The sequence below is a fragment of the Thunnus albacares genome, chromosome 1 (assembly GCF_914725855.1).
Source record: "Thunnus albacares chromosome 1, fThuAlb1.1, whole genome shotgun sequence".
Classification (NCBI taxonomy): Eukaryota; Metazoa; Chordata; class Actinopteri; order Scombriformes; family Scombridae; genus Thunnus; species Thunnus albacares.
In genome coordinates, this window is record NC_058106.1 from 34,575,138 (window position 1) to 34,601,283 (window position 26,146).

General features: G+C 41.6%; 1 protein-coding gene across 3 annotated transcripts in view; it reads right to left on the reverse strand.

The window, feature by feature from the left end:
- The window catches only part of mpped2a (metallophosphoesterase domain containing 2a), an 80,235-nt gene extending 56,795 nt beyond the window's left edge, over nucleotides 1-23,440 (reverse strand). For 2 of the 3 annotated variants that reach the window (XM_044355861.1, XM_044355878.1), the window contains exons 1-2: nucleotides 23,352-23,440; nucleotides 20,285-20,591 (exon numbers count right to left, since the gene is read on the reverse strand). In XM_044355861.1, the coding sequence (XP_044211796.1) occupies nucleotides 20,285-20,397 (113 nt within the window). In that variant the 5' untranslated portion in view covers nucleotides 20,398-20,591; nucleotides 23,352-23,440. Of the gene's footprint in view, nucleotides 1-20,284; nucleotides 20,592-21,680; nucleotides 22,032-23,351 lie in introns of all 3 variants that reach the window. The other variant, XM_044355869.1, reaches the window with a different exon arrangement.
- Nucleotides 23,441-26,146: the final 2,706 nt, after the last annotated feature.

A 26,146-nucleotide genomic window follows, 5' to 3' on the forward strand; every position in this document is an offset into this window, starting at 1 on the left:
GTGCTTCATCTCCTTTGTTCGTTGCATCATGGGAGAATAATGTCCATTGATTGTACACTCAAAAATCCACCACACTTTTTATACTGTCCGGTTTAATTATACTTAATTTAGGCACATTGTTGCAACAATTCATCATTTAATCTATTAGTCAGTCATGACTATGATGACTGACTTACTGTTTAGAAAGAAAATGAGTCAAAATTCTCTGATTCTCTGGTTTCTTTAGTCTCCTATGACCATAAACTGAATATCTTTGAGTTGTGGACTGTAGCGGACAAAAGACGACGATTGAGGACGTCACCTTGGTTTTTGGTAAAGAGTGATGGACATGATATATGGATAAAATAATCAACAGATTAATCGATAATGCAGCTCTACACATTAGACGCTCAAGACCTGCTTATAATTAGTATGTCGTATGGATTTAGGACACGCCAACTGTCTGTTGCCTGGCTGCTATTTGCAGTCACCATCTGTGATCAGTGACCTATAGTCACATAACCTGTAGCCACAGTTTGTAGCAGCTCCGTCCTTCCTGCATCTGCAGCAGTCGTCTGTCATTTCGGCCTTTCTGCAAAACTGAATGAACTGGAAGCTGCTCAAAATCTGATCACACTGTAGACTGTAAACACAACTCCTGACAGAGCCTTCGGTTTTGTTATCTAAAAAGATCCTATCTGTGAATTTTAAGATCACAGAGTCAGTCATTTTTTAACTGATCAGCTCCCATTCAACTGGTTGCATGCCTTGTAGACTGGATTTGTAATCTCATTAGTCCATAATCATCCATGTGTAGCAGGTCTGTGGTCTAGAGCTCGTAGCTTTATGTTTGTAGCCTTCAGTTAGAAAACACAGAATCTAGTTTGCATACTGTAGCTTATAGTGTGTGATTTGGAGTCTGCAGTCGATCGGTAGTCGATATTTGCTGGTCACCAGTCTTGTCCCTCCTTTACAGCTCTTCCGCAGCCTCGGCTGGGAGAGTCGCCGGAGCAGAACGAGGGTCTCGAGTTAACTGAGCAGGCCTGGACTCCGCATTGAATACACTGAACAAAATGAAAAAGTAGCTACAGAGATAATGATATTTACTATTGACTTTGTGCAGTAAATAAGTCTTTGTGCTCCTATATACACACACACACACACACACACACACACACACACACACACAAACATGCAAACGCATTAACCTAAGCCAGCAGAGCAGCACATACATTGCTGTGTGGCTGCTGATTAGATTTGGTGCTCTGTGGTGCCTGGACGTCATGCAGCTTTACAGGATTCGACAGTTCTCGTCATGGAGGAAGGACAAACGCAAAACCACATGGGATGACAAAACACACACACACACACACACACATTCACATACATACATATATATATATATATATATATATACATATATATATATATATATACACAGATATAGATATATGCACACACACAAACGTGCATATTAAGACAAAGCTGGGAGAAAAACAACCTCCATCTCCTCCCCTTTCCTTTGAGATTTAATCCACCCTGAGAATGTAAGTAAATACCAGCAGCCCCTATCAATTAGAGCAGGTCTGGGCCAAGAAACCTTCATGATAGTACTGCATTGCTCTCTTTCTCTCTCTCTCTCTCTCTCTCTGTCTGTCTCTCTCACACACACACACACAAAAAGAGGGCCCCTGTCTTTCCTGTTAACATATGACTGTATAACAATCCAGAGGTTCATTAGTAATGTATACAGGAGTTCAGGAGTTCAGCAGTGCAGCAGAGGCCTCTGATCTATTGTAAACGAGACAGTGAAAATGAAAAAGTCTTCCTGCGCTTCCAGCAGCAGGTAAAAGAATATTCTCCAGTGACAGACTGAACTGTGTTAGCATGAAGGTTCGTGTTAACATGTCTGAGCTTCGACGTGACATCAGAGGGAAGACTGCGGAGGGAAAAGAGTAGGGGGTGGGGGGAGGGGGGGTGGAGGGGGGGGTGGGAGAGGAGAAATGCTAATGCGCTCGAGGAGGGCAGGAGCACACACTCTCAAATCCGCCATGACATTGGAGCTGACACAAAACCGAGGTCTGCGGCTGCAGGAATATCTGCTCGATGAATAAACGTCTCTGATCCTACGACGGAGAGACCTCGACGCATTCGTTTATCCTCACCTACGGATGAAACGTTAGAGCTAAAAAAATGAGTTTGAAGATTTATTTTTTTTATATAAAACTGTAATTGTTAATCATTTGTCTCCATTTCAGGTAAAAAAAAAAAAGATCTAATCCACTTTTAAAAATCATAAAAACGCAGTATTTTCTTGAGGTGACACCAGCCAGACGATCCAGCTTTCATTCTGGCTGTCATGCTTTTGTTTTGATCATGTTGATACCATTTAACCAGTGATTTTCTCTCTCTCTCTCTCTCTCACATCAAGCTTTTCACTTTTGTTTGTTCTGTTTTTCCCCCTCAAAAAAAAAAAAAAAAAAAAAAAAAAAAAAGTCAGTTTCTCTGCTGTTCAAGCATCTGAAGTCATTTATTCACATCACATAATGCTGCAGATTTAAATGTTACTGGTCAAATTTGACAGAGACTTTAAATAAAAACACTTCGATATCGTTTAATGACTGTTAAGAGAGACTGCAGTAAAACCCTGCAGCTCCCATAAATCACATAAATAGTACATTTATGATATCAACGCTACAATAAGACTAACAAGTTTGAGGTGCTTTGACCTAAAATTCAAGCAGATTGGAAAAACTACACAAAGGAGATCTGAAAAAAAAAAAAAAAAAAAAAAAAACGACTGAATTTTGGAAAACAGATGCGGTTATTACTTACATGTGTCACATAGTTGAGACAGAAGCAGTGAGAGGAGTAAAAAAAAAAAAAAAAAAAAAAAAATGAGGAGGAGAGACACACACAGAGGGAGGGTGGGAGTAGTGCTCTCTGATGTCTGTAGGAGGATATTTCATTTGACTGAGCACACTTGGCTCCGTGGCCTTTTGGAAAAACACACAAGCAAACGGGGGGTCAAAGTTCAGCCCGAGCTCGCTCCTTCAAAAAACGTAGACACTTAACTGGCGGCAGATAAGAAGGGGTCGCCGTTTCTGTCGCTCTCCGGACTCCCCCTGAGCTCTTTATGGACGCCACATAATCACTGTGATTGATTGCGACGCTTCCTCCCCGAGTTTTTTTTTTTTTTTTTCAGAAAACCTTCCCAAAGTCTTCACAACGTCCAAAACAGACCTCCGCTGTTTGCTGCGCAGCCAAAAAGAAAAAAAAAAAAAAAAAAAAAAACTCTCCTGCCAAAGCAGCTCGTATCTTCTCTTTAATATCAGTCACACTTAAAGACAGTTATTACTATAAAGAGATAACTTTATTTATACCTCTAATTTATTAAAAAAAAGATAGTGAATATGTTGGGTTTGACCAATCACATTTAGCTTCAAAGGAAGATTAAAAGACAAAACAGAGACATTAGTCCATGGATGTTTTATAAGAGCTGCGTCGCTCGGCCTTGCAGCCAGTTTTTTTCCTGGTGGTCGTTCACGGTACTGCAGCGAAAAATCCCCCTGCAGCCCCAAAAAAGCATTTTCCCCAAAGAGCACCTCTATAAAAGAGACGTCTGTAACTGTAACTGTTGACAGCTCGGACTGCAAACAACGTCAATTATGACTCTTCCTACTGATTTTTTAATCCGTGGAGGTTTTATTGTTGTAAAAACTTCCTTGAGCTGATGTCATCGCATTGTTAAGTCTACGGGCCGAGCGGCGGGGGAAACACCGCTGTGCATATTCAGTAGGTCGAACAACATGGAAGCAAACCAGGAAGCTAGCAAACTGTGAGGCTGAAAATCCTGCAGAGCTTGTAGTTGAGACCGAACCCAGGTCTTCCCTCTTTGAAGACGTAACGTCTCTTCTTCATCAACTCTCTGAGCTTCTGTCGTTACTGCTCGTCGGGGCCGTTCGGGATGTGCCGACGCTGGCTCTGCAACATTTTTCGTTCATGTTTTTAGTAAAAATGTAGGTCATTTTAAGAGCTTTGTAGTGGGAGTTATTATTATTATTATTATCATTATAATAAGTAGAGCTGCAGAGGAGTGCTCTTTCTTTAAGCACTCTTTGAGTTTGTAGTCGATAGAAAGAAAACAGATCTTCATTGTTTCAGTCGTTTTTCAAAAAAAATGCCAAAAATTCACTGGCTCCGAGCTTCTCAAATGTGATGATATGCTGTTTTTCTTTGTAATCTATGGCAGTAAATTGAATAGCTTTTAGTTTTGGACAAACTGAGCACGTTGGACACATCACTGTGGGCCATTTTTCACACTTTTTTTTTTTTTTACGACAAACAGCAGATCAATCAATAAATTACCTGCAGTCCTAATTGTAAGGGCAATTTCCCCATGAAATAAAAATAAAAATAAGCAGTTAAAATAACCGTTAAACATGCAATTCCAGAACAATAGGCATTAACCTGCTGTTATAAACAGACTTGACTCTTCTGGGAAGGTTTTCCACAAGATCTTGGATCTCGGCTGCAGGGATTTGATCCCATTCAGCCACAAGAGCATTAGTGAGGTCCAACGCTGAAGTTCTTCCAAACCAAACAGGGAAAACCATTTCAAGATTAAGACTTCCCTTTCTTGACACTGAGGGAGCAGAACTCATTGAAAAACAAACCAAAAGTACACAAAAGTATGCGGACGGGGGAAACGTTAATTTCAGTTTTGGTCTGCCCCCCCCCCCCCCCTCCCTCCGATCCAGCTTGGGTTAACGGGGTCAACGACCTCTGAGCTGCCCACTTGTCTCAGACAGAAGCGAATGTCAATCACAATCCAGCCAGCGTCTCTGTCTATTTTATACCTGCCGCCACCTGCTGCCGAGGGATTTGCCTCCAGCTCCTCCTTCCTGTTCCTTCATTGTTAACGGAGTCATCCCGCTAATGATTTCTCACCAATAAGCCCACCAGTCAGCAGTGAGCAAGCCACGTAAAAAACCCCTCCGGGGGTCAAAAGGGGAAATGTGGAAATAGACTGCTAATCAACTAAAGCTGACCTGCCTACACATGATAAACAGGATCAAGACTTGTACTCAGACTGGTTCACAGGCTATCAAAGACAAAGTAAAGTCTGAAACTGCCAAGAAAAATACATTTCACCGATTATAACTCCATAACAAAAAAAGCACAAATTCACTCTCCGCATGCAGGATGGATGTAAACGCCAGCTTAGATCACATTTGTTTAAAACTATCTCTACAAACTAACTATCAAATATTAAAATCAGATTACTGTTGCATTGCATGTGAGCTGCAGGAAAATTAAAATCACGAGCAAACAAGCATCTCAGTGGCATATCGCTTCCTGAATTAGACAAACTTCTAGTTGGAGGAGGATCATGAACGCCACGTTGTAAGAAGAAGGAAGTCTCTGATTTCCGCAGTAAATATTTAATTTGCTTCTGGTAGAGCATGATGTTACGACTGAAAATATGCTGTTTAATGCTCAAATTTAATTAGCTGGAAAAAAAAAATGTATCAACAACTGTTTTGATATTCAAAAAAAATCATGTAATACAGAAGATATTCACTGGTTCCAGCTTCTCAAATGTGAGGATTTGCAGGTTTTTGCAGCATTGTAAATGGTTTATCATTGGGTGTTTTTGCAGCTCTATTGTTTCCAGTGGAGTGAAAATAACTGAACTGTGACCTAGAACAGATAGTGAAGGGCAAATATCATAAAAATGGACAATCAGTAAAAAAAAAAAAAAAAAGTTAGTTCCGTTCTGACTGAGGTTTATCTTATTGAACTGAGCTGAAAGAAAGACGACAGCTTTGATGATCACAACTACAAAAAAATCACAGCAGCTGATAAAAAAATCGGCCCCCGTGTTTGATCAAATCCTCGTCTAACTTCACAACAGAGACTGAGAAAAATGTGATGTTTGTGTGTTGCATGGCGCTAAAAGAACAGCATTTTTTTTTTTTTTTTTTTTTTAAAGATAATTACAGCTGAACCGGAGACAAAATAGTTACAGGTCTTCCACTGAGCTCACGCTGTCTTTATCGCTCTTTCAGGAGAAACATCAAAACACAATGCTCCCCATTTCCTCTGTCTATAACCTCTGAATCTGTTCCCCTCCCCCCTCCACCCCCACCCCCCCCCAACACCCCCCCCCCCCTCCTATAGACTCACACACAAACACGCCGCTCAATCATCCACGGTGCAATACCATTTCTCCGAGAGGAGCAGAGAGAGAGCGCCTCTCTTATCTTCTGCGTTTCAGCTGTCTGCACTAATTCAATAAACTTCAGAGGAACAAAATGAACACAGGAATAATGGTGTGTGGGGGGGTGGGGGGGGGTGGGGTGGGGATTGGGGGGGGGGGTGGGATTGTGGGGGGTAGGAGAAAGAGGCAAAAGGTGGGAAACGAGAACAAGCAAACAAAAAAAGCCCAACAGGAAAAAAGGGGGCAAAAGCACAGACAGAATGCAGATACAGGATGATGAGAATTCACCAGAGGAGAGAAAACATTAAAAAAAACAAGCAGATTGCAAAAAAACACTCAGATGAGGATTGATTTAGAGGAAATATTCAGGCTGCAACAACCAGAGATTTTTCTAGTCGACTAGTTGTTAGTTCAAGCTGTCAGTCGACTAGTCGTCACACGGTCATGATGTTAATTTAATTATTTCAATATATTTTTGTGGCATCAGAAAATGGTTTGAGTTCCAGTGAACACTGTGCTACATTACAGAGAAATACAAAACCATAATAATGAGCCTTTAAAATATAAATTTTCATAAGCGCATAAAGCACAGAGTGAGCCGTCTGTTAACGACTATGCTAACGGCGGGAGCGGTAATGATTCTGAATGTGTCAGAACAACTGAACGTTTAGTTGATTTATTATTTCACAGCACAGTGTAGTGACATCACACAACTTATGAACTTGTAACACCATGCTTGATTGATTTGATTTATTCAAAACAGGACAGCGTGTGCAGTATTAAGCATAAATGATGCACTGCGCCAGAGTTAGCTTGAAGCTAATTTGCATCTGTAGTCCATTACGATCAAAATATACAACAACACAACAACAAACAGTACAAAACAAAACATAAACCCCACAAAGAACACACCATACAAAATACAAAGCTACACACAACAGCACATCACAACCACAATGTCAATTAGAAATGAATAATGTAAACTATTGATAGAACTACAGTTCTTCATATAATCAGATAGGGCATCCCACTGAGTGCCATTAATGATTCTGAGTGTGTCAGAATAACCAGACTGAACACTTAGTTTAATTTATTTCAACACAGTACAGTAACATCACACAACCTATGAACTTGTAACACGATGCTAGGTGGCTAACGTAACGGCTACTTACATGTTTCAGATGATAAATCATGTTTGAGGTTGGCGAATGATAGGCGGATCTTTGCATGTAGGGTTTGCAGGTCGTCCCGCACTTTGGATGATTTCCTGCCCGACACAGTCTAATAACGTTTTGTGACTTCGTCACTCGCCTCTGCCGGATGTCGCAACTTGTCGCTTATTCCTGCATCCTTAATTTCAAAACAAAAGCCCTCTAGCGGTTCATACACGGTCCAGCCTTATACGAGATTTTGACCTAGTCTTGAGGAGTTTTTTCCCCCCTGCGACTAACCGACCAATGACAACTTGGTCCACTAAGACTCTACTACTCGACTGATGGTGTGGTCGACTATTAGGGGGCAGCCCTTGAAAATATGACGGTGCTTTGCCTTGATGCCCCCTCCTCTCTCTCTCTCTCTCTCTCTCTCTCTCTCTCCCTCCTTTACTCCATTTGTACAGCCAGGGTGCGTCCTCCTCATCCCTCTCTGTTACTCCTGCCATAATGGCCGAGAGTACAGCACACAAAGCCTGTGTTGGAATATCAGCACCGGAGAAACCTTCCGGCACTGCGCTGGGAAATAAATTGCTTCTGCTAATGCCCCTTTCATTACAGCACAGCCCTTAATTGTGCTGCTGACAGTCCGCCCGGCTGCAGGGCTGATGGGAGGAAGTGCAAGGAGACGGGCATAACGCGACGTCCCCCCCCCCGGGGGCCCAAAACACCAACTAGAAGAGAATAAAGTAGCGGAGCGGTCTTCACCTGGACAGACAACACAGCTCACAACAAAAAAAACAAGTCAAAACCTCGTATATGGTTATGTATGAAACACCAGAGGGCTTTTAATTAGTACGTCGTCGCCTGGTTACCATCAGACATGGACGCTGCATTTTTAAGATGTTTGTTTTTATGTACATTTATTTATTTGTAAGGCACTTTTCATACAGTAGTTGTTGTGTAGACTATATGGTGCTGTTGTAAGAAGGAATTAAGATTTTTTTTATATGTTTCATATATTATTTTAATTACTCACAACCTGAAAAATAGTTTTAATGCAGAAACTATCAAATTAATCATTAATGCTCAGTGTAAATGAGTAAATACAGTGTGTTTCATGTGTGTAAAGTTTGCATTCTTAAATGTATTTGTTATATTGCTTTTATATTATTTACCGTGCTTTATTTTGAAAAGACACTAGACTCATGTAGCATGCGGAAACCGACAGGAAGTTACGCTGACGATGGCGCACAGATCTTCTTCTCATGTAAATGTCACATGACAGTCTCCTCCAGTAGGTAACTGTGACGCTATTCTCACTTGAAAAAAAGTTAAAACTTAATAAAATGACATATTAACAGTCCTACAGCGAAAATTACAACGGCTTAATTGCTGCTTGCTGTCGACTGGTGCTAAATGCATTTTGGGAGCTTTGGCGGCCAACCGGTGGCGTAGCTTTATCACTCAATCAGTCAGTGACTCAGTGACGGACAGATGATGTGTGTGTAGGGCCGGCCACTATTGTTGTGGTCCAGCCAAAAACACGACAGCTTCACTTTAAGGCAATTTGTCCGGCAAAGGTTTCCCACTTTTCAATCTTTCAGCGGACGTGTTTTATAAACTTAGCATTCAATCACTCGCTGTAGCTCTTTTCAGACATGCTGCTGATATCCAGGTAGACTCAGACCGTATCTAGAGCCAAAAAATACTGTGGTGGTGCTTTTCAGAGTAAAATGACAGCCCACATAAGAAAATAATTTTGACAAATGATCATTAGTAACGTGGAGAAAATAAAGGAAATTGGTTGTAGCATTTATTCTTAATTTTACTCAGCTAAAACTTAATGAAAGTTCAGGAAACTGTATCACTATGATGGATTTTTCAAAATAAAATTACAAAAATGTAAGTTATATCATAATACTATATCAAAAGACTGTGATGTCTAAAATCTCACATTATTAACGGCTCCCAAATCAAATAATCGTCAATATTATCTGGATTGTTCACTCAGCTGGCTCCAGTTGAGGTGGATTCACAGCTGTATCAGTAAAAGCAAGAAACACTGATGCAAGTTTAATTATTAATAACTATTAATCTTCCATTAACAGGCTCCACCAACAGCTATTTTTCCAGCAAGATCAATTAAAATCCTCACAGATGGAAAATGACATTTTGTGAAACTAAAACAGGACAACAACATTGACACTGTTTCTCTGATAATAATTAAATCACTTCCTGTTTCTGAAGGTAAGATACATTCACTAATTTAAACCTTACAGAGAAGTTGAAATGAGTCGTTTGCATTATAAACCCTCCACTGGTTACCAGCAACAGGCAAACTACACACACGTTTAAACTGCATAAGCGGCAGACTTGTCATGTTGAGAAGTTGCAGGCTCGAGGCCACTTTACCTCTATTTCATATCGAGGGGGGGGGGGAAGTGACATCATCAGGAGATCGTGCCCTGCGATGCCAGGCTCCGGGGGGGAGGGGGGGGGGGGGGGGGGGGCTCAGAGGCCAAAATCTCAAAGACATCAAAAGGGCTTCAATCTCAAAAACAGCAGACCTGTCCAATGTCAACTGTCACTTAACCCCCCCCCCCCCTCCTCCTCCTCCTCCTCCTCCTCCTCCTCCACCACCACTACTACCACCACCACCACCATCATCATCGTCCCGCCGGGCTCCAGCAGCAGGTCAGGGGTGGAGAGGGAACTTAATCAAGGGTTCTCCTGTTACAAAAGCCCCCTCCACTCCTGCCGGCGAGCGGCGGCGGCGGGCCGACAGAAACAAAAAGGCAAACGAAATGGGACTGGCTTCTTTGTTCTCAGGAGGGCTGAAGCCTGACTGACTGCAGCTCCTCCACAAACTGTTTGGGAGGGAAAAATAAAATAATGGTTGGCAAGGCGAGAGAGAGAGAGAGAGAGAGAGAGAGAGAGAGAGAGAGAGAGAGAGGGTGAGCTAAACATGAGGCTGTGCCACTGATAAATAATCATAGATTTCTGGGTTACCGAGGCATTTTTCAACTTCAAAATAAAAGTCTGATTGTGGTACATCAATAGCCAGATAATCACACTTCATTATCCAGTCTGACATTGTGTACATGTTAGCTGATTTCTGTTTGGGATGAGGGGGGGGGGGGGGGGGGGGTTATTTTGCCCTCAGTAGGGTCTGACAGAACCATCTCATTGACGTCATTTTCAGTCCACACAATAGAGGCGGCTAGGAGGAGAGGTAAGGGTGCAACTAATGATTATTTTCATTATCAACTAATCTGTAGATTATTCTCTCAATTAAACAATTAGTTGTTTCCTCTATAAAAAGCCCAAGATGTAAAGAAAGCAGGAAATATTCTCATTTAAGAGGATTCAAAGCAGTTAATCGATTATCAAAAACGCTAGCGATTAATTTTCTATTGAACTAAATGATTAATCGATTAATTGTTGCAGCTCTAGTCGACCTGCAATAACTTGTACAGCTGTGTCCGTCTCATCTACACATCACTTCGGTCACCATTTTGGTTTTTTGCCGCCTTTATCCCGCCTTCAAAGCTCTGCCTGGCTTAGTTGTTATTCTAACCTATCTGATCTATTGGAATCAATAAAAACCATTGAATATGTGGGCAGTGATTCAAAGATCTGGACCAAAGGAAGAACAACACAACTGACTCATGAAACATAAAAAGGTGGAGAAGCAGCAGTAAAACCCCGTCACACTAAAAGGGCAATAAGCGAAACTATAAAGAAAAAGAGACACATGAGCCCAGAAAATCCTCCTGAACATGTTTTTAGTTCCTAAAAATGGATCATCATCTGTCATCTGGAGAAAGTTTGGATTCAAACCAGACGACCGCAAACAAGAACAGACTCGGGGAGATGCAGTTTTACCCTTCAGGTTGTAGCTGCACCACAAACTAATAAAATAACAGTATTGTAACAATTACTGCAAAAAAAAAAAAACCCCAGACTTTTGTAAGCTGCTGCTACTTTTGAGAAACAAGTTTAAAAAGTCAAAAGTGAAAACAAATGTTTGGGACCAAATGTGAAATTCAATAGCTCTGTTTCTTTAAACAAAGACAAATAAGTTATTTATAGTTGGGATGCCAATTTGGCAAAATGAGAGAGTAAGTGGAAGTAATGGAAACACAGCGGAGCTCCGACCGTCCAAACAACTGGTTCACACCGCAAAAAAAAAACAAAAAAAAAAAAACTCAAGGCCAAACATGAAGCAAACATTGCTCCGACATGAAAGAGAGGAACATTTAGTTTCCCCCTTTTTGTTTGTGTTTCTATCTAAAGATCTATTAGCTGCAACTAATGTCTTTGAGGAGGGTGAAACAACTGTGACACTTGTGATGTGTTCACCTGTAAATTTAAAACAGCACGACGGGGGGAGGGGGAGTTTTCTACATTTTCCCACGATTAAATTAGCGATTATATGTGTGTGTTTGATTATATGTTCTGCTTGTTTATCCGCAACATAATAATACAAGGGAAGACACAGAGTCCCTTCTTGGACAGAGATGCAAAAGAAAAAAATGGAATCACATGAGCGGTAAAGCTACTATTACCAACACAGAGATGGAAACGTCCTGTTTAATTATCATCCGAGCCACCTAGACCTGCTTCCTCTCTCTCTGTCACATGATGGCGGAGCATCCTCCCTCTCTCTCTCTCCCTCTCTCTCTCTCCCTCTCTCTCTCTCTCTCTCCGATACACAAACTCATTTATGAAAATGTTGATTTCAGCTCTGAAAGCGAAGGGGGACACATTCCCTCTCCTCCACTCCTGTAAAAAAAAAAACCTGTAATTCCAAATAATTTCCTCGACTATACGCGGCTCTATTCCACTATAATAAGAAAAAAATCCTCAAGGAGTTCATTAATAAAAACCAAAAGACAGTGTTTTAAAAAGGCGTGTTATGAAGGCCGCGGCGCCGCTTCCTCCACCAGCTTCTGTCAGGATCTCCACGTGTGTGGATGCAGGCGGCGGCGGCATTAAATGATTCATACTTACGAGCTCCTCAATTATTCAGAGGGTGGGAATAATTAACGAGGCATCTGGAGGAGAAGGAGTTTGTTAAATGTGGAATATTTTTTCGGCATGTGGGACAAGTAGAGGATTGGAGGGGGGAGGGAGGGGAGGAGGTTTTAAAGAATTTCCATTTCAGAGCGTTGAAATTAATGCGTCGAGCTCAGGTGTCTTGAGTGAACGGTGCTTTGTAGAGTAAATAAAAGAAAAAAAAGGGAAACAACGTGTTGACACTGTGTTTTTCCAAAATCTTGCAAACTTTTCAGGATGCAGCGTCTCTGTGTAACAGATGTGAAGGTATTTGAAATATATTACGGCAGAGGAAATACTTTCGGATTCGTTTTTTTTCGGATCGGTCGCAGCTAAAAAACACTGTTCTGGAGCAAGCAACCATATCAACAGCACTTCTGCTTTCTGTTTCCAGTTCATTCACACCGGAGAAACGACTCTATGAACACATGATGACGTGAACCCTCACTTCTCTTTTTCTTCTTCTCTTGACGGCATGCTTTTTAAAAAGGAGACAGTACACTCAAGAAGTGTCCCGAAATAGAAAATAACTGAAGTCCAGGAAGGAAACGCCTCCTCACTTTGTAGAGTTTGTGTGCGTTTTTAATATCCAGGTGCCTTTCTTTTGCCTTTCTTTTCACCAAAACTTCACACACACACAGACTTTGGCCCGAGCCGATCTAGAGCTGCAGCTAACAATCATTTTCATTATTCATTAACCTGACGATTATTGTCCTGATGAAGCCGTCAGGTCTATAAAACGTCAGAAAACGGCGGCGTCCTCAAATGTCTTGATTAGCCAACAGTCAATAACCCAAAGATATTTGGTTTACTATCATAGAAGACATAATAAACCAGTGAATAGTCATTTGTATGATATTATATTCATGTGAGAGGCTGGAACCAGATCATTTGGACATTTTTTAATTTAAGAAAATGACTTAATGATTCATTTATTGTCAGTCGACTAATCGATGAATCTGCCAATAGTTGCAACTCTAGTTCAATGCAGCTAATATTTGTCAATTTCATCTTCTTTAATTCCCTTAAATCAAACCATCTAATTATGATTATCTAACTTACGTATCAACCAAAATGTGTCTGTCACACCGAGTATCAAAAAGTACTGCAGTAATGAAAGCTTGATCAGATTATTAGTGATATTTACTGAATATTTTACCAGACATTTGTGTTAAAACAGTTATAAAGAGTTATATTCTTCAAAATAAGGAGACATAACAAATGTTGTTGAGAGTATTGGTACCTAAACTGAGCTACTGTATCGGCATCGCAACTGAAAAGTTAAAACAAAACCCGACGTTGACAAAAACACATCAAACCACAGAAGAGAATCTCGAGCCAGTAGTTACTTCACTTGGCGTTTAAAACAAGACTCAGGATATCTAAAAGGTTTTCCAAAGACAGATTTGCAGCTTTTCAACATTTTGTCAATGAAACCAGTGATTGAATTTAAGGTCCTGTTCACACCCAGCACTGACACGCGTCTCCAGTGACCACTTGTGATCAGATCTCACTTCCCTGCTCTAAATGCAAGTAAACATCATTTCCGTTAGCAAAGACCAAACGCGTTGTTGTTTTTCACCCAACGGGAGGCAACGATACACTTCCTGCACCCAGTCTGCCAGAAATTAAAGGTAGAAGTTTGCAAAGACTTTGGCACACGGGCTAACAGCCAGGGGGCTAACGTTAGCTGAGAGGCTAGCAGGGGCGTTAGCAGCAGCGTGGCCAGAATGGAAGCACAGCCGGCTAGCCTCCGCTAAAAGAAGCAGCAGGTCTGTCGGGCAGCTGAGCGTAGCGGAGTCTGCGGAGGAAACACCGGGACCGTCAGGGTGAAACAGTCCGTGGAGGGAAGCACAGTTATGCGGCAGAGGAGAAGGCAACAAATGCAGATGTTTCATTTTAGAGCTTATATATATCGGCCGATACCGATGATGTGCCGATAATATCGTGCATCCCTAATTTCGCCTGTTGTTGTGAATTCTTCTTCTTCTTCTTTCACACTATAATATGAATGAGCGCGTACTTTGGTTCATGCAGAGGACGTCGGTTGAGTGGGTGGTCGTTCAATGTTGCACGAGGACACATTCGCCTTCACACAGCTAAAGGAATGTGGCCATATGCAGCCCAGACCACCTCCTAATGTGGTCCGAACGATCGGATCTCAACGCCTCCTCAATGCGTCTCGTTTGCATTCACACCTGTACTTACAGCTGTCTACTTGTGATCGGATGCATTTTAATGCCAGGTGTGAACGGGGCCTAAAACCAATTTAAAACCTGAAAGACACAAACAAATCTAACCACAAAAGCAGTAAAAAGGACACAATAAAACAGCACATGTTCACAAATGTTACGAAAATGCAGCTTTTAACTCAGCAGAGAGCCGTTTTAGACGATTTAGGAAAAACTCTGATCAAGGAAACAACTTAGACCGATTTAAAAACCTGAAACACAAAAACAAATCTGGCCGCAAAAGCAGGAAGTCTGTGAAACTAAAAACAAAAAAAAAGGACACAATAAAACGGCATTTATTCACAAATGTTTTCGAAAATCCTCCGACAGCTTTTAACTCAGCAGAGAGCCGTTTTAGACGATTTAGGAAAAACTCTTGGTGGAAAAACTCTTGGTGGACCATGCTGCTGTGTAGGATGCCCTCTTAAGGCGCCATCATAAGTCCATGAAGAAGAATCCCAGCACGCCTCCTCTAGTGCACACAGTCAAACACACTTCATAATCACAAAAACACTGTGGTGAGGTTTACTGATGGTGTCAAAAAGAAAACACAAGGCCACCTTTTCTACTATCTTAGACGTTATACAGTTAAAGGTTTGGACAAATTAGTATGATTCCCCTGTTGTGTATGTAAAATCAACATAAACAGTGTTGAATATACCTCTAATAACACAAATATGTTCGTTCGTAAGTCTGTTTTCCCTCCACTGGCTTGCAAGAGCGCTCACATCCAGTGGGAATTAAATAAATTAACACTCTAAAGGCGTTAATGGTGTAATCCAGTTAAGTCATCGAGTGAGAAATGCCAACACATCTGCGATCAAGATCAACCCGCAAACGTCATCATCCCTGCACCGCATAATCCGGAGTCCTCGATTAACTCTGTATTAGTTCGGATTTGGAGAAGTTTTCTTGCTGCCGCTGATTCACGCAGACGTTTTTTTTTTTTCTTCTCTATTTAAAAGAAACTTTTATAGCCAGCGATTTTTTATAATCTATTAAATATTTCAGTTATTTAGGGAGAAGGAGAAAGCATTCACTGCTTCTTAAATGTGGAGGATTTGGTGCTTTGAATCGAATATTTTAGGAGTTTTGGACTATTTGGTCGGATATTTTGAAGATGTCACCTTGGACTGTGAAGGAATTGCAATTTTCTGACACTTTATAGACTCAACAATCAACTGAAAAAAAAAAATAACTGTAAGATGAAGTGATGAATGACATGAAAATAATAGTTGCAACCCTGCGAGAGTTTAATTCTGGAGGGAAAATTCTTAGAAATCATAACTGATAATTTTCTCTGAATGCAGCTCTGAGATGTTAAATAGTCCGACTGTGTGTTTGATGAACGTTACAGGTAACCCTTTTTTTTAGATATTTTAAAACTTTTATCGGACTATTTAAGCGCTCACCCCTCCGATCTCTGGTCCTTCTACCTTCCACAGTCTGTCTGTCTGTCTGTCTGTCTGTATTTCGGGCCTTCCCTCAAGTCTGGCCCAGATCCTGCTCAAATTGGATTCGAAGCCATTAGTGTCCCAACTCGAAGCATATGTTCCAAGTTGCTGAGCATTTCATTTCACGAGACGACAACGAGGGGGCTGAGTGAGGCAAGAAAAAAAAAAAAAAAAAAAAAAAAACAGACGGCGCAGAAAAATAAACCAGACACAAACAGGGCCGCAGCGAGTCTGTCGCTCACTTACAGACAGACAGAGAGAGAGAGAGAGAGAGAGAGAGAGACGTCCCATGCTCCGAAGAAAGCCCACTTTGACTTCAGGGTCACGTTCCAAAGCATTAGCTTGCCTCTATGTGTGTGTGTGTGTGTGTGCGTGCGTGCACTACATGCATGTTTTCATACGTGGTTCATAGAGCGATACCTTCCACGCCGCACAAAAGGCGCTGCTGTACTCCATCACAGAAATCTAAATATTCCTTCTACATGGTGGTGGTGGTGGTGGGGGGGTAAAAACATTAGCAAGGATTGTATTTCAAAAGGCGGGCAAGCCCCTTTACTTTGAGTTTTTTTTTCTTCTGTCTCTCTCTTTGCTTTAAGAGAAGCAACAACTTTATTTATGTCCAAATACTCTGGATGCAGCGAGAGAGGAACCCCGAGCAAAGTCGGATCATTATCTCTCAAATCTAAACAAGCCTTTACTTTCCCAGAACAGAGCTCGTATTCTATAAGCACTTAAACATAGCGGGGGGATGGGCTGATGGGAGAGAGAGCGAGCGAGCGTGTGTGTGTGTGTGTGTGTGTGATCCCGGGGTTCCCAGTCTGAGTTTAAGAATGACAAGAGTAAAACACTGCAGGCTCTGTGGAAGCCAGGAAACAGACTAATGTATTTATCCAAACACATATCTGCTGAGAGGCCCCACAGCCTCGACACATCCCCTTCCTACAGCGGCTTCACCTCCACACACACACAAAAAAAAAAAAAAAAGGGAAAAAAAAGCTAAAATATCATCCTAAATATTTAGATAAATACGGTGATTATTCACTCCAAGTTTTGATAAAAAATTTTAACCACTTTTCTGCACTTTTACTCCCTTTATTTCACTTTCGCTGCTTCTCAAAGCAGAAGCAAGAAATATCGTGTTTTCGCTCCTGCTGATTCACTCTTTTTTTTTTTTTTTTTTTTACTAAATACACCTAATAAACAGCTACTTTTTTACAGCTACAACCTGAAGGCAAAACATCCACAATCTCTTCTTGTTAAGTCTTCGAAGTCTTGAATAAAACTTAACTCTCTCCAGATGACTGATGATGATCCGCTTTTAGAAACTATAAACGTTTTTTTTTTTTTTTTTTTTCTAGGATTTTCCTCTTTAACGTCAGGGCAGATCCAGTCCTTCCTTTTTTCCCCCCACTTTGCTCGTTTCTCAATTTTCCTACAAAAGAGGCTTTATGTGAGGTTTCTCTTGCTGCTGCTTGCTGCTGCTGCTGCTTTAACGGGTCAACCGGTGCCACACAGCAGAACAAAAAAAAAAAAAAAACACAACCTGTCAATGTCAATCATAAAAGCAAAAGACCTCATAATAAGCATCGCAATTTGAGGCTAAAGTCGAGGTCGTTGTGTCGTGATTATAAGTAGGAAAAATCGTTTGGATTATCTACTATTTGGATCGTCTAAAAAGAAAATAATTAAAAAGGAGCTTCTTCAAAAACCAGAACGAGCTCTGCGCCGTCTGCCGAGTGTTCACCTTGATTCATGTTGAAGTGTTTTGGCCGACGTTGTCAACCGTTAAAACACAAAGCGCTAGGTGACCTCGTCTGGGGACCCCACGCTCGCTGACCCCCCCCCCCCCCCCTCCTTTACTCACAGCTGAGGAATCCCAAAACAACAATGTGAAGACTACAAACAACCCGGGTGAAGAGTCCTATTTAGCTGTTTATACGATTCTATAATTTGACCATCTCTCTCTCTCTCTCTCTCACTCTCTCTCTCTCCCCCCCTAAAAATAATCCTGTTTACATGAACACCATTATCCAGACAGAACTGTGGGAGTGTTGAAGTAAACAAAATAGAAATAACTTGTTTGCCAGATGTTGCTGCTGCTGCTGCTGCTGCTGCTCCCCCCGAAAGTGAGAACAGGTCGACTTATTTTGCTTAAAAAAAAAAAAACGTCTCCTTTATTCTGTTTATATATCTGCGTGATTTTCCATGTGTACCACTTCAAGTAACATAAACTCTTGTTCTAAGTGTTTCGACCCCCCCCCCCCCCCGCCGCCGCCGCCCGTCGGCCGCCGTCTAGGTTCAACTCGGTTCAGACGCCGCCTCCTCTTCCGTTTCCAAGCAACGTGATGACAGGACAGGACGGAGGACTGACTAGGTGAAGAGTTTACAGCGAATCTCGTCTGATGTCTGTCGATTAAACCTGATAACTCCTCTAATAACCGCACGATTCTGTTTATTTTAACTCTGATCTTAACTTTAATTCAAGTCTGAGTCAGAGAAAGTCATAATTATGCAACAAGAGATACAGAAGCTCGACTAATTCCTTTTAGATTTAAGGTTTTCATTGACAAAAATATATATTTACAAACTGATGCAGATCTCTGAAGCAACAGCAGACAAACTCTTCATAAAGAAACACTTAAATAGTTGATCTTAAGTCAATTTTTTTGATTGTTTTGTATCTTTTTAAACTGTCTTGAAGATCCGTCATCTTAAAGTTTTAATCCTTTAAAACGAGGACCATGATTATCTTTTTAACTGTATTCCAGTGCTGGATGATTGCAGCCTTGTGTCTACGTCACCGTCAGATAAATCTATCTACAGTAATATCTATCTATTTTTAAAAAAAAGAGACTACGTGGCATATAATCAGTATTCAGGGGTTGTCATGGTATCCGTCTTCTCACATTAACGCCTGTTCAGTGTGTAACCTTTCTAAAGTGTATAATCAGCTCCAACATGCAGCATATTTCATTATTTTGGCCAAATATTTTATTTATCCTCATTTTTTTGCACCTAAAATATAAAAACTGCAGTAGGAGTCGGTGTCGGCTTCGCTCTGATAAAATAATCATGTGTCTAAAATAAGTCAAATCAAACCAAAATTATCCAACAAAAAGGATAAAAGTGCAACCGAACAGCAACATGAAATGAAGTTGCAAACAAATCCACTATAATAGTGATGAAAACAGCGTTCTGGCGCTCTTTTAAAATCACTTCCTGTCTCTGCTGCAGGTAAAAAATTTCTCAAGCACATAAACCGACAATCATTCACCAACATTTTATAAAAACAGCTGTAATTGGAAGAAGACACAAAGCGAGCTGCTGCAGCTCTGTCCAGCGACGGAGCACACGGCGCTCTGATGAGTGCGTGCTGACGGGTCACGGCGCTCTGACCCACTAATGAGAGGCAGACCGTAACCGCACCAGACAAGAGCAACACTAAGTAACTGGTCTGATAAATAAATAAAAGAGAAGCACCCTAATGAGGAAAAAAAGTGTTGCATGCACCACAATGACAACATGGCACGACCGATAAGTCTCATAGCGAGACCGCACGGCGTACGACGGCGGCAGCGCGGCGTCACTCCGGTCAGACAAGATTTTACTCAAATATGTGTGAAAGCTTTGAGTTATCAGTGTGCAAAATGCTGCACGACTGTAACATTTGACTTCGGTCTACGGTTCACCTGCCTGTTACACGGTGCAGTTCAGAAACTTTTTAGTCCCTGCCTGCTCTCTAAAGTTTGTCCTCGCAGGCCACCGTACACTCACTGAACTTGAGCCAATTAAATCAAAGTATAAACAAAGTCTCTGCATCATACAGAGAGTCCTGATTGGCCTCCTGTTACACAACAAAACGCCAAATTTTCACTATCTGAATTATTAATTAGTAACTTTAAATAAAGTGAAACCACTAAAACATTAAAAATAATGAAATAAAATATAAATATAAATAAATAAATATAAAAAAGAGCAAGTAAGTAACAGTACATGAATCTGTCTTTATACTGTATGTGATCTACAACAGGCAGGATAATTTAAAAAAACAACATATGAATTGACTTTGGCCGCTAAAAAAAATATTCTATGCGGGTATTTTAGTTCAGCAGCTGTTGGCAGGTGATCCGTAGAGTTGTGTGTGTGTGTGTGTGTGTGTATGTGTGTGTGTGTGCGTGCACTTACATGTGGACGTGTGGAGGTTGGAAGCGGCTCTGGTTGATGTTGTAGTGTGTGAAGGCCTGCGTGGGGTTGGAGCTGTACTCGTCCACCGTGATGGTCACTTTGCCATGAGCCATCCTTTCCGCCGTTTGGACATGAGACGCCGTTCGTTCACCGGGATTCAGCAGCGAGCCGTGCGGCGGTCATCCTTCAGACCCGCTCAAGAAGCCCAGGAAGTCTCCCAACAGCAGCAGCAGCACCAGCAGCAGCAGCAGCGACGACAACAGAAGAGACCCGGCTGATCCGACTCACGACCACGACACGCTGCAGTCTGCACCGACACACACACACACACACACACACACACACACACACACACAAATCAGCTGCTTTAAACAGGGACCACAGAGCATGCACCCGGCTTCTGCAACGTCTCCTACATGGCAAGAGAATAAAAACAATTTAAAACTGTCCAAAACATGAAGTGCACAAGCAAAAAAAAACCTAACATGTTAAGTGGTTTTTCTTAAGCTGAAATATCGAGCAGCGAACTCATAAATCACATTGTTAATACACACGTTGTAATTACAGTTTTCTTATGTGGTTTCAAGAGAGCACAAACAGAAATTGCTTTTTTTTTTTTTGCTGCGTCACAGTAAAAAAAAGTAAAATGAAAAAAAAAAAAAAAACATGCCGTAAATTCCCAAAACAGCTCATCAAACCGCTTCTTCATACAATTCCTAATTTGCAAAATGCAGTGAGGCAACTTTAACATAATTAGCAGATTTATTCTAACCCTTTCAAAACGATGTGGCATTTCCTTAAGAGAATAAAAAAAAAAGAGCTTGTTAAAAGTTTGCACATAACTACTCTTTCAAACACTAGACTGTAAAAAGTGACAATTCACAATCCTGGAAGGCACATTTTTTAATTGCTGCTCTGCTGCTGCTGCTGCTGGTTTTAAAGCGAACCAAGTAGATTCAAATGTAATAAATTTACTGCATTTCATGGCATCTGTGGCATCAGCTTGTTGGAATTAAATGAAGAGAAAAAAATTCAGGTGTAATTTCTGCTGATGTTAAAAAAATTTTTTTTTTAAGTAAAACAAGAAATTCTTTCACAATTGCATGCATAGAAACAGGTTTGCCTCCCCCCTCCGCTGACAATTACCCCCGGAAAAAAACACACACACAAAAAAATAAAAAGAAAAAAGTTCTGCTTTTGTTATTCAAGGCCTGGTGCTCTAATTCTGCAATGAACCAATTAATCTGTCAGCTGCTGAACTGCTCTGGTGTCTTTGTACTGCCAGTAAAAAATAAAGCCAAAATTAGGTAAATTAGTTTAAAAAAAAATCCACACTTTCACTCCTTAAATTCTGCAGCTAAAAAAAACGATGTATGCATCTTCAGAGCTCACTCACCGGGCTGAGCAATGTCTCCTCGGACCCTGAGCCTCCCTCCTGTCTGACCTCCCTGACTGATCGTAAAGTGGCCACTGTGGGCTTGACAGGCTTTTTATACCAGACCTCCGGATGCAGCCACGAGTAGAGAAGAAGAAGAAGAAGAAGGAGAAGAAGAAGAAGAAGAAAGGGGGGTGGAGGGGGGGAAATTGCCTTCAATTTAACAAGTCTGTCATCTTCTTCTTCTTCTTCCTTTTTTTTTTTTTTCTCTTTTTTTGGAGGGAAATCAAACAGCTCCGGAGTTCATTTGATGGTTAAATCCTGTGATGCAGTGGTGAGTAGAAAAGGCTGTGACCTCCAGTCCGTGAATATCTTTAAAAAAAAAAAAAAAAAAGAAAGAAAAAAAAAGAAACAACCCTCAAATTTAAAACTAAAAAACCTGTCCTATTTTCACAAAAGCATTGATTTATGTTTTCTGGGTCAGCTGGATGCTACTTTCCAATGATGTGTGCTATGAATTTAAGTCACAGAAGATCTATGCCAGCCTAGAAAAAAAAAAAAAAAAAGGTGGGAAAACTCCAATTCCTTGAACTTGAGTTCAAGCGGCTCCACTACACCTCAGCTCTTAACATAATAGACATTTTAAATGATATTACACCAACTCCAAAGACTCCTTGCTGCTTGCTTGCTTGCTTGCATGCATGAGAAACAAGTTTGCAGATCTCCCTGGGCCTTAAAAAAAAAAAAAAACCCTCTTCAATTAAAAGCTGCCCTGTCAGATGCCGTGCACACACACACACACACTTCACCTCAGCAAAATCTAAAACCTGAAGTGCTGCTACTGCTCAGAAATGTGCCCCCCACCTCCCCCTTTTTTTTTTTTTTTTTTTTGCTAATGTAGGCCGAAAAACTGGATTTGTGTGCAGCATGCTTCACAGTCTCCTCGCCGTGTGCAGTCAGTCAGTGTGTGTGTATGTCTATGCATGTGTGTGTGTGTGTGTGTGTGTGTCGGGCTGCTGAAACTCGCCTTGCTCGCCTGTCTGTCTCTACCTTATGGCTACAGTAGCAGCAACTAGCTCTCTAGCTTAGCGTGCTAAACCTGCTCTGGCAGTGGATTTTTTTTTTTTTTTTTTTTTTTTTTTTTTTTATTATGCACGCTGTGGCTTCGCACTGAGCTGCTTTTCTTTGGCGGTGCTGCACACACACTCACACTCACACTCACTAACACACACACACATTGTCAGCCCTGTCGGTGAATAAACAGAGCGCCGATACACACACAGCATATAGCTAACTTCACGAGTAGAAATCACTCCCGGTAAGCAGAGAGGGAGAGAGAGAGAGAGAGAGAGAGGGAGAGAGAGAAGGGGGTAAAGGCGAATAAATTGACCCTTTCTTGAAACCATGCACATACACGATGTTTGCTATACGCCGCTTGCAGAAATGTACACAAAAAGAAAGATCCGTACAGTCCTGAACTCTGCTCCTGGAATAATAATAAAAAAAAAACACCCAAAGGTGGTCAGTGTCAGAGCACCGCCGCGCTAACCTCTTGCTCTTCCTCGTAAATGACAAGCCACCTCTAAACCGACGGCTTTGTGTCAGGAATTTCTTTTTTTTTCTCTCCCCGTCTCCACTCACTCCCCTCCCTCCCTCTTCGGTTTTCAAAGCCAAGCGGAAAGGTTGCTCTACCTTCGTCGTGTGGGGTTTTTTTGTGCGTTTTTTTATCTGGCCGGAGGAAGAGTGTCGGGTCGGGGTCGCCCTCTACGCGGCGGCGGCGGCGGCAGCAGCAGCAGCAGCGGCGGCGGCGGAGAGACGCGGGTCCATGCGGCAGCAGCAGCAGCAGGGGGAGCGGGCAGGTTTGTACGCGGCCGTCCGGGGGTTGCGGCAGTCTGGGCGGGTAGGGCAGAACCTTCGACCCGGCGGGGACCTCGGCTGGCTCCTGTGGAAAGAAACCAGACAAGAGAGCGAGGGGGAGAGAGCCGGAGAAGGAGGGCGAGAGACACTGACAGACAACAGGGGGAGAGAGAGAGAGAGTGCAGCCTCGGTCTGACGGAGGGGGAGCCGGAGTGCAGTGAGTCGGAGCTGCCACTGGGGTCAGAGAGCAGAGAGAGCAGGAGCGAGCACAACCCCCCGCCACCTCCCGTGCGCGCGCCCTCACCGGCGGGCACTCGCGCGGAGCTGCGCGGGAGGGAGGGCGAGAAAGGGGAGGAGGGAAGAGCGCTCGCGCAGTCCCGCTCTCCGTGCTGCGTTCACTTGCCGTCGGAAATAACGGACTCCTGTGGAGATACACATCTAGCACTGAAGCGGCAAAAATGATGAATTTATGCGTAATGTTTGATGGTGTTTGCGAGTTGTTCTGGAAATATATGTTCTTAATGATTATGTACAACTGAGCTGTCTCATATTTTCATTTTTAATAAATGAACAGTACAATTTTCTAATAATACGACATTTATAAAGGGTATAATTTGTAATAACTTACAAGATGTAGTTAATGGCTTCATATTATTATTAATAATAATAATAATAATGATGACAAACAAAGTTACAAAGTGCTTTACATGGTTAAAACATTTAAGTACTACAATTAAATAGTAAAATCAGACAGTTTTTATAAAATAAAACAATAAAATACCCCTAGTATAAGATTAAAACTAATAATAAAAAAAACAATAAAACAGATATGACATGTTGGAAATAAAACAGTGTGGTATCAATAACATAAAGGCCTTTTTAAAATAAGCTAAGTTGTGAGAAGTCATTTAAAAGAAAGAGAAAAGACTATTAATGATTGATTAATATAATATTATAATATTTTTGGAGGTGATGCCAAGTGCTCTGGACATTCATGTTAGTCAATGAAGAAAAAATCAAACAGGCGACCCAGCCATTGGTGATCAGCCCCTGACTTGTATCTAAGTGGCGCACTGCTCCACGGATCCCCCCTCCGGATCCACATCCTCTGCGAGGTCTTTTCAGCAGCCTCCAGAATGTTTTTGGTGGCTTTTCTGCACTGCAGTCCTTTTTTGAGAGTTCACCGTATTGAATGGCCAGCAAAGCCCTGGCACCCAACTTGGACTGGCTCACAGCGGGCGAGCAGGACCACTTGCTTTGTAGACTTTGAAGTTAACACCATGTCTGGGCGGAGCGGAGTGGTTGCGATGTTTCCTGGGAACTTGAGCTGCCTTCCTTGGTTGACTTGGAGCTGCCAGTCCCAAAAGATGGCAAGAAGCCCTCCCAAGGAGCTAGGCTGATGTAGTGCCTTCTCCTCAGCTCTGATGAAGGTGATGGACTGTCTGGGGGGGCGTGCTCATTCTTGCTGTTCGGAATCACTGTGCTGATTATGTCTGCCAAAGATCTTAGCATTTGGTCATGGCTCTAGCGGTATCGCCCTTCCCCCAACACTTTCAGGCAGCAACTGAGGATGTGCTCCAAAGGTGCGCCTCCTCTGGCACAGTTGGCATGCTGGAGTGTTTGCCATGCCCCAGCTAGGTAGGTTGGCCGGGTTTAGGAGAACATCAAAGACTGATTGGATGAGAAACTTGACGCCCAATGCTTCAGGTCTCCACAGCTCCGTCTAGGTGATCTTGCAAGGTTCCATGTGCTCCAATCTGGTCCAGACGTCTTGTTTGTACACGCCGACCATCTTGTTGCAGCGTTCATCTTCCGCCTCTGTTGTATCTCATCCTGAACCAGTTGACGCTTCTCCTTAAAGAGAAGCATCAATTTTTGGCTGTGACCCCAAGTTATCTGGAGCTACATGTTACGGACGGGCATCGCAAACTAGCTTAATGCTATAAATACTGTGGTATGTGGCATTAGTTCCTACTATATACTGGTCCCTATACAAATAAACATTAAATTAAATAAAGGCAATGAGCTATTTCATTTTTAATAAATTAGTAGCACCACATTATAATGCTGCATCCCTTATAAGTTGTAAATAATGGCTTTATAATGTTTCATAAATCAGTGTTTGTTGATCACCCTTAATTGCGACAAATTAATCAATCCAAAATTATTATGTACAAATGAGTTGTTTATATATATATATATATATATATATAATGGGTTTATAAGTTATAACAAATGGATTTAATGATTAATAGGTATCAATGATTAATAGGTAATTTACTGTTACTTTATGGATTGGTAATAATCCATTAATATGAACATTTGGGTTGCCAGGTTGTGGAAAATAAAATCCCTCTAGTAGATGTTTATCCTCTTTCAGCATGACACTTGCATTGTGACCACCAATCTTCTGAAAAAAATGTTGCAGAGCATCTGGACCAAAATCAATTTATTGATACCGTTTACAACTGCACACGTAGTGGATTGTTGTAAGAAACCTTTCATTAACAGCTCAATAACATTTATAACTGTAGAAGCTGTTTACTGAATACCAACCGAAAAGATTTCAAATAAGCTGGTAACTCATGAGGTTTTTTTTATTAATGACTTGTTATTGATCTATAAAGCAT